Here is a 15,622-nt window from a genome sequence, read left to right as displayed (position 1 = left end):
GTTTTTGGAGAAAGCGACTTCTCAAATGATGATGAAATTTTGGACAAGAATTACGTGCCAAGTCCCCGCAAGAGGAGAAGGGTCTTCAAAAAAAATTCTGGGAGCTCTATAAAAAACCAGTCTTTTGAGGTGTCTGGAAAAACTATTTTCAACGCGAGATTTTATACGGATATTGTAAAAGTTAGTTTTTATGTGCATATGGTTCAAATTAGTTAGGGTTGTTTTAGTATTGTTTGTTTTAAAATTTAAATTGTTGTGTTTGGTGTTGTTGTAAGTGTTTAATGAATTGAACTTTGAAAATTATATTCATATACATATGAATTCACAGATTTCTGATCAGAATAAGATGTCGACAATTGCAAAATGTGTCGGATGTGATCGGAAGATAAGAGCTACTGGTGACGTGACCTCCAATTTTGGGAAGCATTTACGGGTCAAACATAGCGAATTGTATGCGGAATACAAAAGTTTGAAGTCGGGCAGCCCTTTTGGCAATTCTGCGCAAGCTGCCTTCGATAAAAAGCTTTTGCATGCTGAAAATTGTTAACGATTTTGTTGAACTATAATGTACTAAAGAGAATATTTTGCAGACATTCGAAAAATGCAACGCCTTGTGGAGGAAGTGCAAATGGCCGAAGTCGTCGGAAATTATTGTGGAATGCTTGGGATCGACATTGCTTGTGCCCGTTGTAACTCGGTGGAATTCACTGTTCGACGCAGTAACGAAGTTACTTTGGGCCAAGGACAAGTTGAATTCTTTGTGCGAAAGACTCAGCTTGTCACAATTTTCTCCGAGCGATTTGCACTATCTGGAGATGTACCAGTTGTTGATGGGGCCTATTGCTCGTGCCTTGGACTACCTTCAAGGAGAAAATAACGTGAATTACGGTAAAATGTATTAGTATTTTTTATCGGTTTCACATTAAGTAAGTGTATATTCTATGCAGGCTGCTTAATTCCGACTCTGATGACCCTCAGCAATAGATTAAATAAGCTGCAAAACAAGCCAGAAATGCAGCAAGTTTCCTCTGTGGTTGCTAAGTTGAAGCAGCGTTTGAGAGATCGGTTTGACGCATTTTTTACTTTAAAACCGGGGGCCAATATAGCACTAACGGCAACTGTACTGACTCCAGATATTAAAATGAGCTGGATCAAGGTGTTGCAAAGGATAAAACCGGAGGTGACAGCAGCGGACATAAGTACCTTGGTTTTAAACACAATTTGCGATTTCTATGCAAAAGATAATCGTGCTTTCAATGCACAAATATTGAAAAGTAGTGAATTATTTGCAAATAATAGACATTTTAATTTTGACCTCAACGGTAGGATTGCTTGAATATTCTTAGATTATTTTTATTAAATTCATTTATCTTTATACAGACACAGATAACGAAGAAGGAACAAATGCTACTCCTGAGCCAAGTGCTAGTGATCGTCGGGCTTTTTTGACCCATCACTTTTTCTGTTACTTAAATGACAATTCAAGAACAGACGACACTTGGGTAAAACATTGCAGTCTAAAAGAAGCTTTTGTTGCCTTTAATACTCCCCTGACATCCTCAGCACCAGTAGAGAGGCTATTTTCCTTTGCGGGGATAGTGAACAGTCCAAGGCGCCAGTCAATGTCGGAATTATCATTTGAGTAATTGGTGTTATTGAAAGCAAATTCTAAATGGAGTTAATGCATATTTTTCTTGTTATTTTGTTATAAATGAATTTTGTTATTTTTTTGGTGTTACATTTAGTTATTATGTCTTGATTCAAGACTCTTGAATATCTTTATTTGTTGTACAAAATTGAATAAAAAAATTTATTAAAAATTAAAAAAAGTAAAAAGACCAAAGTTGTTTGGGGTTTTGGATTGAAGAGAATCAAAAAGAATCGCTGAAAAGAATCAATTATTTATTTTGATTATTTTTGATTATTTATGATTCTTTTTAGTAATCCAGAGCAATCCTGATTATTTTTTGATTACTTGTAATCTTAATCATTACGTAATCCACTTGGGACCAAGATAATCGTAATGCAATCAATTATTTCACTCTCAAATACAAAGTAGTCAGATTACTAATAATTACGATTAGTAATCAAAACTTAACAGGTATGCTCTCAGGTGAACGCATAAATTTTACCACTTTTTAGGAATTTTTTTTTTTTATGCGACAACAAAATTCAATTATTTTAATTTTTTAATATATTTTTATATGTATTTTTAAATGTACAAAAAAAAATTTTTCTTTTTTTTACATTTTTAATATATTTTTTTAAATCAAAGTAGTCCCCATCAAAAAAAAGAAGTTCATTGGTCATGGTGATAGCGGCTGTTATTATTCAGTAGGTCTGTGGCTATCGTCCATACCAAATATAATCAATTTCATTCAAAAAATGTCGAACTTCAAAAAAAAGTCACGAAAATCGTGTTCTTTTTCATTAAAAATCGTTTAAAAAAATATGAAATTATTTTCGAAAATAAACAATTCTGGTAGGGACGATAACTATAAATTAGTAGAAGAACATATGTAAATTTTAAAGCAATCGGTTAAATACTTTTTTTTAGGACCATGACAGTTTCAGAATGATGATTCGAGAAAAATGCGGTTAGAAACGTAGCAGCTGCAGACTTGTCATTGCACATGGCTTACGACACGTCGGCGACTATGAGCTTAACTACGAATTTCGGTCTGAATTTTTTGCATGTTTTCAGTAGGTTTTACTGCTAAAATATAAAAAAAAATAGGTTTTTCGAAGTGATTACATGAGAATACCTCCTTAATAAATTGGTCAATCGATTAAAGTAATATATATTCAATATATTAATTATGTATAATAACTAGCTGTCCCCGCAGCCGTTGTCCTGGGTGAAATTATTTGTTTCGAAATGAAAAGAAAGTTGAATTTATGTTGTGTTGAAAATAATTTATTTGCGATTTTCTACATTTTTTTTATGTATATCTGGCCCTGAGAAAAACATAGCATTTCCAAATTTATGCCACACACTATGCGACTATCCTTGAGTCCTGTTGATTGAATACGTTTGCACTGAAATAGCAAATCGATAGAACTCAAAGAAATTCGTAGAATTAAGCATTCTGCCCCCTTGTATTCGATAGGTGCGTCTTAATCAGTTTGGCTCCATTACACAGTTTCGGTACTTGCAGATTGCAAAACATTATAACGACAGATCGGTGGCATACCAAGCCTCTCCAAAGAATTTAGAAATTCCACTGGATAAATCATGGCGTTGTTTTCATTGTCAAGAAGATCGATCGATTTGTATGAGCGCAAGTCTTCCGGAATTCGACTTTGAATATTCCAGTTTGAGTCAACAACATCGGTATTTTTGGCAGCTAAAATTGCGCGTGCACTCAAGGAATCTTAGCTGCGATAATTTGGTCAATGTCCGAACATTCGTGATGAGCAGATATTTCGTGAATTGATAAACGGCAGATGGAATTGATATCAAACCACCGGAATTGACTCATTTCCAATTCTTATCGAATATGACGTAAAATGACTTCGGGAATGTCATTTTTGTTCGTATCCCATAATTGATGCGGATCTGAAGGGTGATATGTTGAAATGATTATCGCGAAATGTGTGCGAAATTCATTTAAATTCGAAGTAGCTATCACATCGTCCATCGTTTGATTCCAGTGATTATTATGTTCCAGCAATTGTAATTGCATACGCAATGACTCAAACGAAGGTAAAACCAATCGTCGTTTTTCGTCCAAATGCATTAGTTGAGAACACACCTGGATGTTCATCTACTGGTTGGCCTTGCTTTCTGCGTAACTATCTCTTCTACGATGCATTCCATGAACCATATTGGCTTTCCGGATCACAAATTTCCGCAGAAATGATTGCATCAATTTGATCTGGCTATCCGCTATCCGTAATTCCGCACGAATGTCATCGCATCCTGTGAGTACTCGGTCATGTGCCTTGGGCTACCAATATGTGTTGATACCAAAAAGAACGTCAACCGATATTAGAGCGACCTCTTCGTGGCATCGTAACCAATTTCAATCTGTAATTGATCATTTGTGTGAAACACACATAACCTTTTCACTGAATAATTTTCAATAATTTTTTTTTGAATAACCGGAATAAAGAAAGCAAACAACAAATTTGAACGATTTAATTAATTAAAAAAAAAAACAAAAAATTTAAAAAAAAAATTTTGTATGAAAAAAAGTTACTTTTTGGAATTGTTCAATTTTTCGACTTTTCCTCACAAAAAGCATACAGTTTTTTTAATTCTAAACCTTCCCCGATTCACAGCAAACCGTAAGGCATCTTTTTTACATCAATCTGTGAACAAAATAAAGAAGAAATTCAAGAACAATTTTAACAGTATCACTCGCTCATACTTCTTAAAGAATTAATTTCGTCGACAACAATGTCCAATTTTTCGAAGACCACTTTTCAATTGCCTAAATTAAAAAAAATAAATAACACTTCACCTCGTGAGAAACGAACTGTTCAGTAGGTTTGAAAATAATCTTCTCAAACTGCTCCTTGGCACTACTAGACTTGCAGCTAGATTTTGTATCTAAAAATTAAGAGATACTTAATTTGTTTCACTTGTTCTAAGTAACTTTTTCTTACCTTCTTCTTCTTCTTCTTTACTGGCGTAGACACCGCTTATGCGATTATAGCCGAGTCAACAACAGCGCGCCAGTCGTTTCTTCTCTCCGCTATGTGGCGCCAATTGGTTATTCCAAGCGAAGCCAGGTCCTTCTCCACTTGGTCCTTCCAACGGAGTGGATATCTTCCTCTTCCTCTGCTTCCCGCGGTGGATACTGCGTCGAATAATTTCAGAGCTGGAGTGTTTTCATCCATCCGGACAACATGACCAAAGGACCATAAATCTTTCGCAGAACTTTTCTCTCGAAAACTCGCAACGTCGACTCGTCAGTTGATGTCATCGTCCAAGCCTCTGCACCATATAGCAGGGAATTATGAGCGACTTATAGAGTTTGGCTTTTGTTCCTTTTTGTAGCACCTGTTGGCAAGAGTAATCCTTCGTTGGATTTCCAGGCTGACATTGTTGGAGGTGCAAATGCTGGTTCCTAAATAGACGAAATTATCTACAACTTCAAAGTTATGACTGTCAACAGTGACGTGAGAGCCAAGCCGCGAGTGCGACGACTGTTTGCTTGATAACAGGAGATATTTCGTCTTGCCCTCGTTCACAGCCAGACACATTTGCGTTGCTTCCATGGTGAATATCAATATCATCGGCATAGGCCAGCAGCTGTACAATCTTATAAAAGATTGTACCTGCTCGATTAAGTTCTGCAGCTCGAACTATTTTCTCCAGCAGCAGATTGAAAAAATCGCACGATAGGGAGTCGCCTTGTCTGAAACCTCGTTTGGTATCGAACGGCTCGGAGAGGTCCTTCACGATCCTGACGGAGCTTTTGGTGCTGCTCAACGTCAGTTTACACAGCCGTATTAGTTTTGCGGGGATACCATATTCAGGCATCGCGGCATAAAGGCAGCTCCTTTTCGTACTGTCGAAAGCAGCTTTGAAATCGACGAAGAGATGGTGTGTGTCGATTCTCCTTTCACGGGTCTTTTCCAAGATTTGGCGCATGGTGAATATCTGGTCGGTTGTTGATTTGCCAGGTCTAAAGCCACACTGATAAGGTCCAATCAGTTTGTTGACGGTGGGCTTTAATCTTTCACACAATACGCTCGACAGAACCTTATATGCGATGTTGAGGAGGCTAATTCCACGGTAGTTGGCGCAGATAGTGGGGCTCTTTTTTATGGATTGGGCATAGCACACTTAAATTCCAATCGTTGGGCATACTTTCGTCCGACCATATTTTACAAAGAAGCTGATGCATGCTCCTTATCAGCTCTTCGCCGCCGTGTTTGAAAAGCTCGGCCGGCAATCCATCGGCCCCTGCCGCTTTGTTGTTTTCCAGGCGGGCAATTGCTATTCGAACTTCTTCATGGTCGGGCAATGGAACGTCTGCTCCATCGTCATCGATTGGGGTACCGGGTTCGCCTTCCTCTGGTGTTGTACGTTCACTGCCATTCAGCAGGCTGGAGAAGTGTTCCTTCCATAATTTAAGTATGCTCTGGGCATCGGTAACTAGATCACCTTGGGGGGTTCTATAGGAGTATGCTCCGGTCTTTAAACCTTCTGCAAGCCGCCGTATGTTTTCGTAGAATTTTCGAGCATTACCCCTGTCGGCCAGCTTATCAAGCTCTTCGTACTCACGCATTTCGGCCCCTTTATTTTTCTGTCTACAAATGCGTCTCGCTTCCCTCTTCAGCTGTCGGTATCTATCCCATCCCGCACGTGTTGTGGTCGATCGTAACGTTGCGAGGTAGGCAGCCTGTTTTCTCTCCGCTGCGACACGGCACTCCTCGTCGTATCAGCTGTTCTTTTGCACTTTCCGAAAACCAATGGTTTCGGTTGCAGCTGTACGTAAGGAGTTTGAAATGCCGTCCCACAGTTCCCTTATACCGAGTTGTTGACGAGGGCTTTCAGAGAGCAGGAGTGCAAGCCGAGTAGAGAATCGTTCGGCTGTCTGTTGCGATTGCAGCTTCTCGACGTCGAACCTTCCTTGTGTTTGTTGGCGTGCGTTTTTTGCTGCACAGAGGCGGGTGCGAATCTTAGCTGCAACAAGATAGTGGTCCGAGTCGATGTCGGGACCTCGGAGCGCACGCACATCTAAAACACTGGAGACGTGTCTTCCGTCTATCACAACATGATCGATCTGGTTGGTAGTTTTTCGATCCAGAGACAGCCAGGTAGCTTGATGAATCTTCTTATGCTGGAATCTAGTACTACAGATAACCATATTTTGGCGAAGTCGATCAGCCTCAACCCATTTGGGGATGTTTCCTCGTGAAGGCTGAATTTACTGACTGTAGTGCCAAAGATACCTTCTTTGCCCACCCTGGCGTTGAAGTCGCCAAGCACGATTTTTACATCGTGGCGGGGGCATCTCACATAAGTGCGATCCAAGCACTCATAAAAGGCATCTTTGGTCACATCGTCCTTCTCTTCCGTCGGGGCGTGGGCGCAAATCAGCTATATGTTGAAGAACCTCGCTTTGATGCGGATTGTGGCTAGGCGTTCATTCTCTGGAGTGAATGATAGTACTCGGCGACGGAGTCTCTCTCCCACCACGAATCCAACACCAAACTTGCGCTCCTTTATATGGCCACTGTAGTAAATGTTACAAGGACCTACTCGTCTCTCTCCTTGTCCCGCCCATCGCATTTCTTGGACGGCGGTGATGTCAGCCTTTATTTTCACGAGGACATCAACCAGCTGGGTAGCGGCACCTTCCCAATTAAGGGACCGGACATTCCAGGTGCATGCCCTCAATTCGTAGTCTTTATTTCGTTTGCCATGGTCGTCATCAAAAGGGGGGTCTCTCATCCGAGGCTGGTTGTTACTATTCGCTGGGGTTGTTTTTTTACGTGGTGGGTACCAAACCCAGCGCACAACCCTATGTAGGGGATATTTCGCCTTCTCACTTTAGCTCGCCTTCAAACGGATGTTCTTAGGCTACCCAGAGGATACTTGGTCAAAGACCGGGAGTCGTGAGCTGCTTGTATCATATGTAAAAGAATCGTTTCTGGCCACTCCCAAGTGAATGGCGATCAGAGAACTTTCCTCACTTAGGTGAACTTCTACACATGACTCCATCCTTCAATTATATATTAGTTTGTCAAATATCTCCCTTCCGCTTTTGCTCTTTATTCAATGCGTTGTAAAAAGTGTTACTCTAATCGGATTTGCGCCGTTTCGTTAGATTATCTATTTCCATCTTGACGGCAACTTCTTTATACCCCCCTCGCAGAAACCCGCCTCCTTATTTGAGAAGAACTCGGACAGCCACTTTTCACAAGGGCATTCACCATGGACAGGAACACTTGGCGCTATGTTCGGGCTATATGTTGAATGCTATAAAACCTCCCATCCGAACTCCCGTAGTTTCTAACGAGTCATCAACGAAGTGTGTGGTCTGCCGTTGTCTTGGTGGAACACTACACCCTTCCTGTTGGCCAATTTTGGATGTTCTGGTCTATCGCCAGCTTCAAGAGGTACAGTTGTTCGCAATAGATGGCAGTAGATGGCGTCAGGCCATATGGGAGCAGGTCATAGTGCCTGATTTCCTCCCAATACCACCAAAAACACAGCAAAACCTTCTTGCCCGTCAATCCCGGCTTGGCCACTGCTTGGGACGATTCACCGGCCTTCGACCACGACCGTTTTCGCTTGATATTGTCGTAGGTGATCCATTTTTCGTCGCCAGTCACCATCTGCTTCAAAAATGGGTCGAGTTCGTTCCGTTTCAGCAGCATATCGCAGGCGTTGATTTGATCCAGAAGTTTTTTTTGCATCAAATCATGCGGCACCCAAACATCAAGCTTTTTTGTGTATCCAGCCTTCCATCTTCTGGGCGATGTCACGACATGCCACATGCCGGTCTAACACGATGTTTTCCATGATTCGATCGGTATTCGTCACAGATCTTCCGCCGGGTGGCTTATCCATGGTGTCGTTTTCACCCGCTCTGAATCATCGAAACCATTCGTCCGCAGTTCGAAATGATAGAGTCCCATCCCCCAAAACAAGATTAATCTCATGGAACGTTTTCTAGCTGATTTGCCTTTAACGAAGGAAAACTTTAAAATAGTGCGACATTAGTGAATTCCATGTTTACACGTCTATAACTGTTGAACGCAATATCCAAACTAATTATGCATAGCGTCGTTTTGTAGGTTATGGATTGTTACAACCGTAAACGTATCACTTGTCACATAAATATCTGTATTTCAGATTTTGACATACCTGATCGTAACGCTTCTATTGTAGTAGTAGTATATAAATGTACTCGTTCGAAATGTCAGTGGAACGAAAACTGACAGTCATTTCAGATAAATTTATGAAAATGTGAATAAATTGTTTTAAGTTTTATATATATACTAGCTGGCCCCACAGCCGTTGTCCTGCGTGAAATTATGTGTTTTGAAATGAAAAGAAAGTTGAATTTATCATTTCATTTTTTTTTTCAATGTAACGCAACTTGATAAACAAAATTTTTTGGTTTCTGTTCCGGTGTACAGAAAAGATGGCTTTCCAACTCGTGTGCACGCCACGTATATCTAGCCGTGTGAAAAACATAGAATTTCCAAACTTATTGCACACACTATGCGACTATCCTTGTGTCCTGTTGAGTGTCATCTCAAATGCAATTTTCGCTGGAAACTGAAATGGCAAATCGTTGGAACTCAAAGAAATTCGTTGAATCAAGCATTCAGCCCTTTGTATTCGATAGCTGCGTCACAATCAGTCGGGTTCCATTACATAGTTTCGGCGCTTGCAGATTGCAAAACATAATAACGACAGATCAAACTTTGAGACGCAAATGATGCGGTGGCATACCAAGCCTCTCCAAAGAATTTAGAAACTCCACTGGATAATTCACGGCGACGTCTTCAATGGAAAGACGATCGGTCGATTTGTATGAGCGCAAGTCTTCCGGAATTTGACTTTGAATCTTCCAGTTTAAGTCAAGAACATCTGTATTTTTTGGCAGTTAATATTGCGCGTGCATTTAAGGAATCATAGTTAAGATAATTTGGCCAATGTCCGAAGATTGGTGATGAGTTCATCTTTCGTGAATTGATAAACCGCAGATGGAATTGATATCAAACCACCGGAAGCATCAACCGGAATTGACCCATTTCCAATTTTTGCGAATACGATGTAAAATGTCTTCGACAATGTCATTTTTGTTCGTATCTCATAATTGACGCGGATTTAAAGGCTGATATGGTGAAATGATTATCGCGAAAAGTGTGGGAACTTCAGTGGCATTCGAAGTAGCTATCGCATCGTCCAACATTTGTTTCCACTGATTATCGTGTTCCAGCAATTGTAATTGCACACACCATACCATTCACAGTACGCAATACGCCGCGTACATTAATCAGTAGCAACCGAAGGTAGAAGCAATCATCGTTTTTTGGGTGGGTTGTGTAAATTCATCCTAATGCATTAGTTGAGAACACACCTGAATGTCCATCTACTGTTCGGTCTTGCTTTCAGCGTAACTATTTCCTCGATGATGCATTCCATGAATGCAAGGTATTTTCAAACAGAGCAATGTTCTCGTAAGCGGATCACTGACGAAAGTTGAGAAAAAAACTCGTCAATGTTAGTTTTGTTGTTGGCGGTGTTACCACCGGCTGTAATGTATTCTCTGGGCTGAAATAAACTCTTTGGCCAATCTCCATATTAACTGCGAGACACACAACAATCGGAAACCGTTCATGAATTGCAAAAGTAAATATCCTACAAAGCGCTTTATTGCAGTTCACGTATGGACCGTATCGTTTAAGACCATTAAGCGCCATGTTGCTTCCCTTGGTGACGTACTTACAAACGTATTTTATAGATTACACCAAACTGCAATACTCAACATTGATATGAGTTTTGAATGTGAATTAGACAACAGTGGAGAATATAGTACGATCCATATGTTGTCAACTTCGATATTCACTACTCTAAGTTGTATGGTCGTCTGATGAGCTACGACGATGGAGTGGATATCCATCATTTCCAGTTTGCGATTCCGAAAGAAAAGCAAGCGGATAGTGTTTCGTGCATTTATTGTTAGACATATAAACCGAAAAGGGATTGTAGTGTCCGCAAGGTCCATGAACCATATTGCTTTCCACCACTTCATATAATACTGGATCTTTCACACGTAAAGTTTTCACTGAATAATTTTCAATTGTTCAATTCACAACCTGTCGTAAAGCATCGTAAATCGTAATAGTAATAATTTTTCTCTTGAATAGCCGGAATAAAAAAGCAAGCGATCGAGACTGAACTATTCAAATAATTTCCAAATCAAAATATTGAAAAACAAAACAGAAATTGAAAAAAAATGTTTTTGGAAAAAAGTTACTTTTTGGAATTATCCAATTTGCCGACTTTTCATGAAAAGTATAAGATGTTTTTATTTCTAAACCTTCCTCAATCCACAACGAACAACCTCTTAAAATTTCATCAATATTGGTTCAGCCGTTCTCTTAGCGTTACTAACGAACAAACATTCATTCGTTTGTATGAGAAAAAGAAAAGGACTGTTTTTAGGGGTTTTCCGGCAATTATTCGAATAATCCCTGAACCTAAACGAATATTTTAAAAAAAGAATTATCAAATTTCGTTCAGTCGTATTAAAGTTATGAGCGTACATACATTTTGGCGATTCATTTTTACATACATACATATTTATATAGACGAAGGTGTAAGGTTGTTTTTATTGTTTTGAAGAAATGAAATATTGAAATGATTCCTACAAACATGAATTTTGAACAAATGCTTATGATTTGAAATATAATTTTTGTATTTATGAGTTGTATTAAATTTTGACATAAAGAGATAAAAAGTATCCTATGTCCGTCTCCTGGCTCTAAGCTACCTCCCTACCAATTTTCAGCCAAATCTGTTCTGCCGTTCTTGAGTTATAAGTGATGTAACTAACACGACTTTCTTTTATATAAAGGGTGATTTTTTAAGAGCTTGATAACTTTTTTTAAAAAAAAAACGCATAAAATTTGCAAAATCTCATCGGTTCTTTATTTGAAACGTTAGATTGGTTCATGACATTTACTTTTTGAAGATAATTTCATTTAAATGTTGACCGCGGCTGCGTCTTAGGTGGTCCATTCGGAAAGTCCAATTTTGGGCAACTTTTTCGAGCATTTCGGCCGGAATAGCCCGAATTTCTTCGGAAATGTTGTCTTCCAAAGCTGGAATAGTTGCTGGCTTATTTCTGTAGACTTTAGACTTGACGTAGCCCCACAAAAAATAGTCTAAAGGCGTTAAATCGCATGATCTTGGTGGCCAACTTACGGGTCCATTTCTTGAGATGAATTGTTGTCCGAAGTTTTCCCTCAAAATGGCCATAGAATCGCGAGCTGTGTGGCATGTAGCGCCATCTTGTTGAAACCACATGTCAACCAAGTTCAGTTCTTCCATTTTTGGCAACAAAAAGTTTGTTAGCATCGAACGATAGCGATCGCCATTCACCGTAACGTTGCGTCCAACAGCATCTTTGAAAAAATACGGTCCAATGATTCCACCAGCGTACAAACCACACCAAACAGTGCATTTTTCGGGATGCATGGGCAGTTCTTGAACGGCTTCTGGTTGCTCTTCACCCCAAATGCGGCAATTTTGCTTATTTACGTAGCCATTCAACCAGAAATGAGCCTCATCGCTGAACAAAATAAAGCGCGAAACACATTTCGAACCGAACACTGATTTTGGTAATAAAATTCAATGATTTGCAAGCGTTGCTCGTTAGTAAGTCTATTCATGATGAAATGTCAAAGCATACTGAGCATCTTTCTCTTTGACACCATGTCTGAAATCCCACGTGATCTGTCAAATACTAATGCATGAAAATCCTAACCTCAAAAAAATCACCCGTTATATATATATATTTTTTTTTTAATTTTTAGTAATAAAAAAAAACAGGAAACCAGTGAATGGAAGACCTCATTAAATTAAAAACAAGAAAAAACGTTAACTTCGGTTGCACCGAAGCTAAATACCCTTCACAGCATTTCTGTTAGTAACTATGTGTTCAGTTTGTATGGAAGCTATATGCTATAGTAATCCGTTCTGAACAATTTTTTTGGAGATGACATTGGTGCTTTAGAAAATAATATATACCAAATTTCGTGAATATATCTTGCCAAATGTGAAAGTTTTCCATACAAGCATTTGATTCCGATCGGTTAGTTTGTATGGCAGCTATATGTTATAGTTAACCGATCTGAACATTTTTTTCGGAGATTATATTGTTGCTTTAGAAAATAATGTATACCAAATTTCGTGAATATATCTTGTCAAATGTGAAAGTTTTCCATACATGAACTTGATTCCGATCGTTCAGTTTGTATGGCAGCTATATAGTTAACCGATCTGAACAATTTTTTCGGAGATTATATTGTTGCTTTAGAAAATAATGTATACCAAATTTCGTGAATATATCTTGTCAAATGTGAAAGTTTTCCATACAAGCATTTGATTCCGATCGTTCAGTTTGTATGGCAGCGTTATATCGGTCGTTCCGACAAATGAGCAGCTTCTTGAAGAGAAAATGACGTTTGCAAAATTTCAAAACGATATCTTAAAAACTGAGGGATTAGTTCGTATATATACAGACAGACGGACAGACAGACGGAGATGGCTAAATCGACTCAGCTCAACACACTGATCATTTATATATATACTTTATAGGGTCTCCGACGCTTCCTTCTGGGTGTTACAAACATCGTGACAAAGTTAATATGCCCTGTTCAGGGTATAAAAAAATCATTTATATGAACAAAATTTTTGTATTTCAGTTTACGTTAAAAAAAAAATTATTTACAAGTTAAAGCATACTTTTTCAAATTTAATTTAAAAAAAAAAATTCTTTATTTGGTCTCTTATCGTACGGCCGATTGCGGTGGGGCGGTTCGCCGGTTCCCCGGTGTCTATTTCTTGTGTGTGATCAGAATCGCAAATTTAAAGGTCATAACTTATTTATGTTTTGTAATACCGCACAAACGTTAGCAAACCTTGCCACTTTTGTGGAATGATACCTTCCTTCCTTGCCATATCCCAAAATTCTGCAGTGCCTTTTTAAGATTCCAATGATTCGTCTAACGATACACCTACAAAGAAAATTTTGTTAACGAGTTTTCATAATTTGTTTTTCTCTTAGCTACAGGTACTATTTTCCATCCCCATCATTTTGATATTTATTTAACTTTTGCTGGTTTATTGAACATTTGCAACAGTACTGACAGTTCCACCTCTATTGTGATCTACAAATACAATCCAAAGCAATGTGAAATTTAAAAATTATTGTTAGTTGAAAATAAATTACTACCCATTTGCTATCGTATGTCACAGTACCAATCACCGTATACGATTGACGTATCACGGAAGTTTCTTTCGGATGTTTGCCGATCTGTGCACGACGACGACGATTCGACCCCAAACATCCGAGCGATTTTGTACTCGGCTTGCACTCCTGCTCTCTGAGAGCACTCGTCAACAACTCGGTATAAGGGAACTGTGGGACGGCATTTCAAACTCCCTACGTACAGCCGTAACTGAAACCATTGGTTTTAGGAAAGTGCAAAAGAACAGCTGGTACGACGAGGAGTGCCGTGTCGCAGCGGAGAGAAAACAGGCTGCCTACCTCGCAACGTTACGATCGACCACAACACGTACGGGATGGGATAGATACCGAGAGTTGAAGAGGGAAGCGAGACGCATTTGCAGACAGAAGAAGAAAGAGAGGTAATGCTTGCAAATTCTACGAAAAAAGGCGGCGGCTTACAGAAGGTTTCAAGACTGGAGCATACTCTTGTAGAACCCCAAAAGGTGATCTAGTCACCGATGCCCAGAGCATACTTAAATTATGGAGCGAACACTTCTTCAGCCTGCCGAATGGCACTGAACGCATAACGCAAGGTGAGGGCGAACCCGATTCCCCAATCGATTTCGATGGAGCAGACGTTCCATTGCCCGACCATGACATGAAAAAGTTCGAATAGCAATTACCCGCCTTAAAACAACAAAGCAGCGGGGCCCGTGGGATTGCCGGTCGAGCTATTCAAACACGGTGGCAGAGAACTGATAAGGAGCACGCATTAGCTTCTTTGTAAAATATGGTTGGACAAAAGCATGCCCAACTATTGGAATTTAAGTGTGCTCTGCCCAATCCACAAAAACAATCTGCGCCAACTACCGTGGGATAAGCCTCCTCAACATCGCGTATAAGGTTCTGTCGAGCATATTATGTGAAAGATTAAAGCCCACCGTCAACAAACTGATTGGACCTTATCAGTATGGCTTTAGACCTGACAAATCAACAACCGACCAGATATTCACCATGCGCCAAATCTTGGAAAAGACCCCGTGAAAGGAGAATCGACACACACCACCTCTTCGTCGATTTCAAAGCTGCTTTTGACAGCACGAAAGGCTGCTGCCTCTATGCCGCGATGTCTGAATTTGGTATCCCCGCTAAACTAATACGGCTGTGTAAACTGACGTTGAGCAGCACCAAAAGCTCCGTCAGGATCGTGAAGGACCTCTCCAAGCCGTTCGATACCAAACGAGGTTTCACACAAGGCTACTCCCCATCGTGCGACTTCTTCAATTTGCTGCTGGAGAAAATAATTCGAGCTGCAGGTACAATCTTTAATAAAAGTGTACAGCTGCTGGCGTATGCCAATGATATCGATATTGATATCAACCTCAACACCCGAGCTGTTAGTTCTGCTTTCTCCAGACTGAACAAGGAAGCAAAGCAAATGGGTTTGGCAGTGAACGAGGGCAAGACGAAATATCTTCTGTAATCAAACAAAGAGTCGTCGCACTCACGACTTGGCTCTCACGTCACTGTTGACAGTCATAACTTTGAATTTGTAGATAGTTTCGTATATTTGGGAGGCAGCATAAACACCAACAACAATATCAGCCTGGAAATCCAACGCAGGATAACTCTTGCCAACAGGTGCTACTTCGGCCCGAGTAGGCAATTGAAAAGTAAGGTCTTATCTC

General features: G+C 39.7%; 1 protein-coding gene across 1 annotated transcript; it reads left to right on the top strand.

The window, feature by feature from the left end:
• The first annotated feature begins 555 nt into the window (after window positions 1–555).
• LOC125777271 (uncharacterized) lies at window positions 556–1,836 on the top strand. The gene is made up of 3 exons (XM_049451641.1): window positions 556–888; window positions 948–1,322; window positions 1,381–1,836. Exons 1-3 carry the CDS (start codon window positions 816–818, stop codon window positions 1,644–1,646), a joined length of 714 nt encoding a protein of 237 aa, XP_049307598.1. The 5' UTR covers window positions 556–815; the 3' UTR covers window positions 1,647–1,836.
• Window positions 1,837–15,622: the final 13,786 nt, after the last annotated feature.

The sequence above is a fragment of the Bactrocera dorsalis genome, chromosome 3 (assembly GCF_023373825.1).
Source record: "Bactrocera dorsalis isolate Fly_Bdor chromosome 3, ASM2337382v1, whole genome shotgun sequence".
NCBI lineage: Eukaryota > Metazoa > Arthropoda > Insecta > Diptera > Tephritidae > Bactrocera > Bactrocera dorsalis.
The sequence above is the reverse complement of the archived record's forward strand: the minus strand, read 5'-3'. Positions and strand labels throughout refer to the sequence as shown.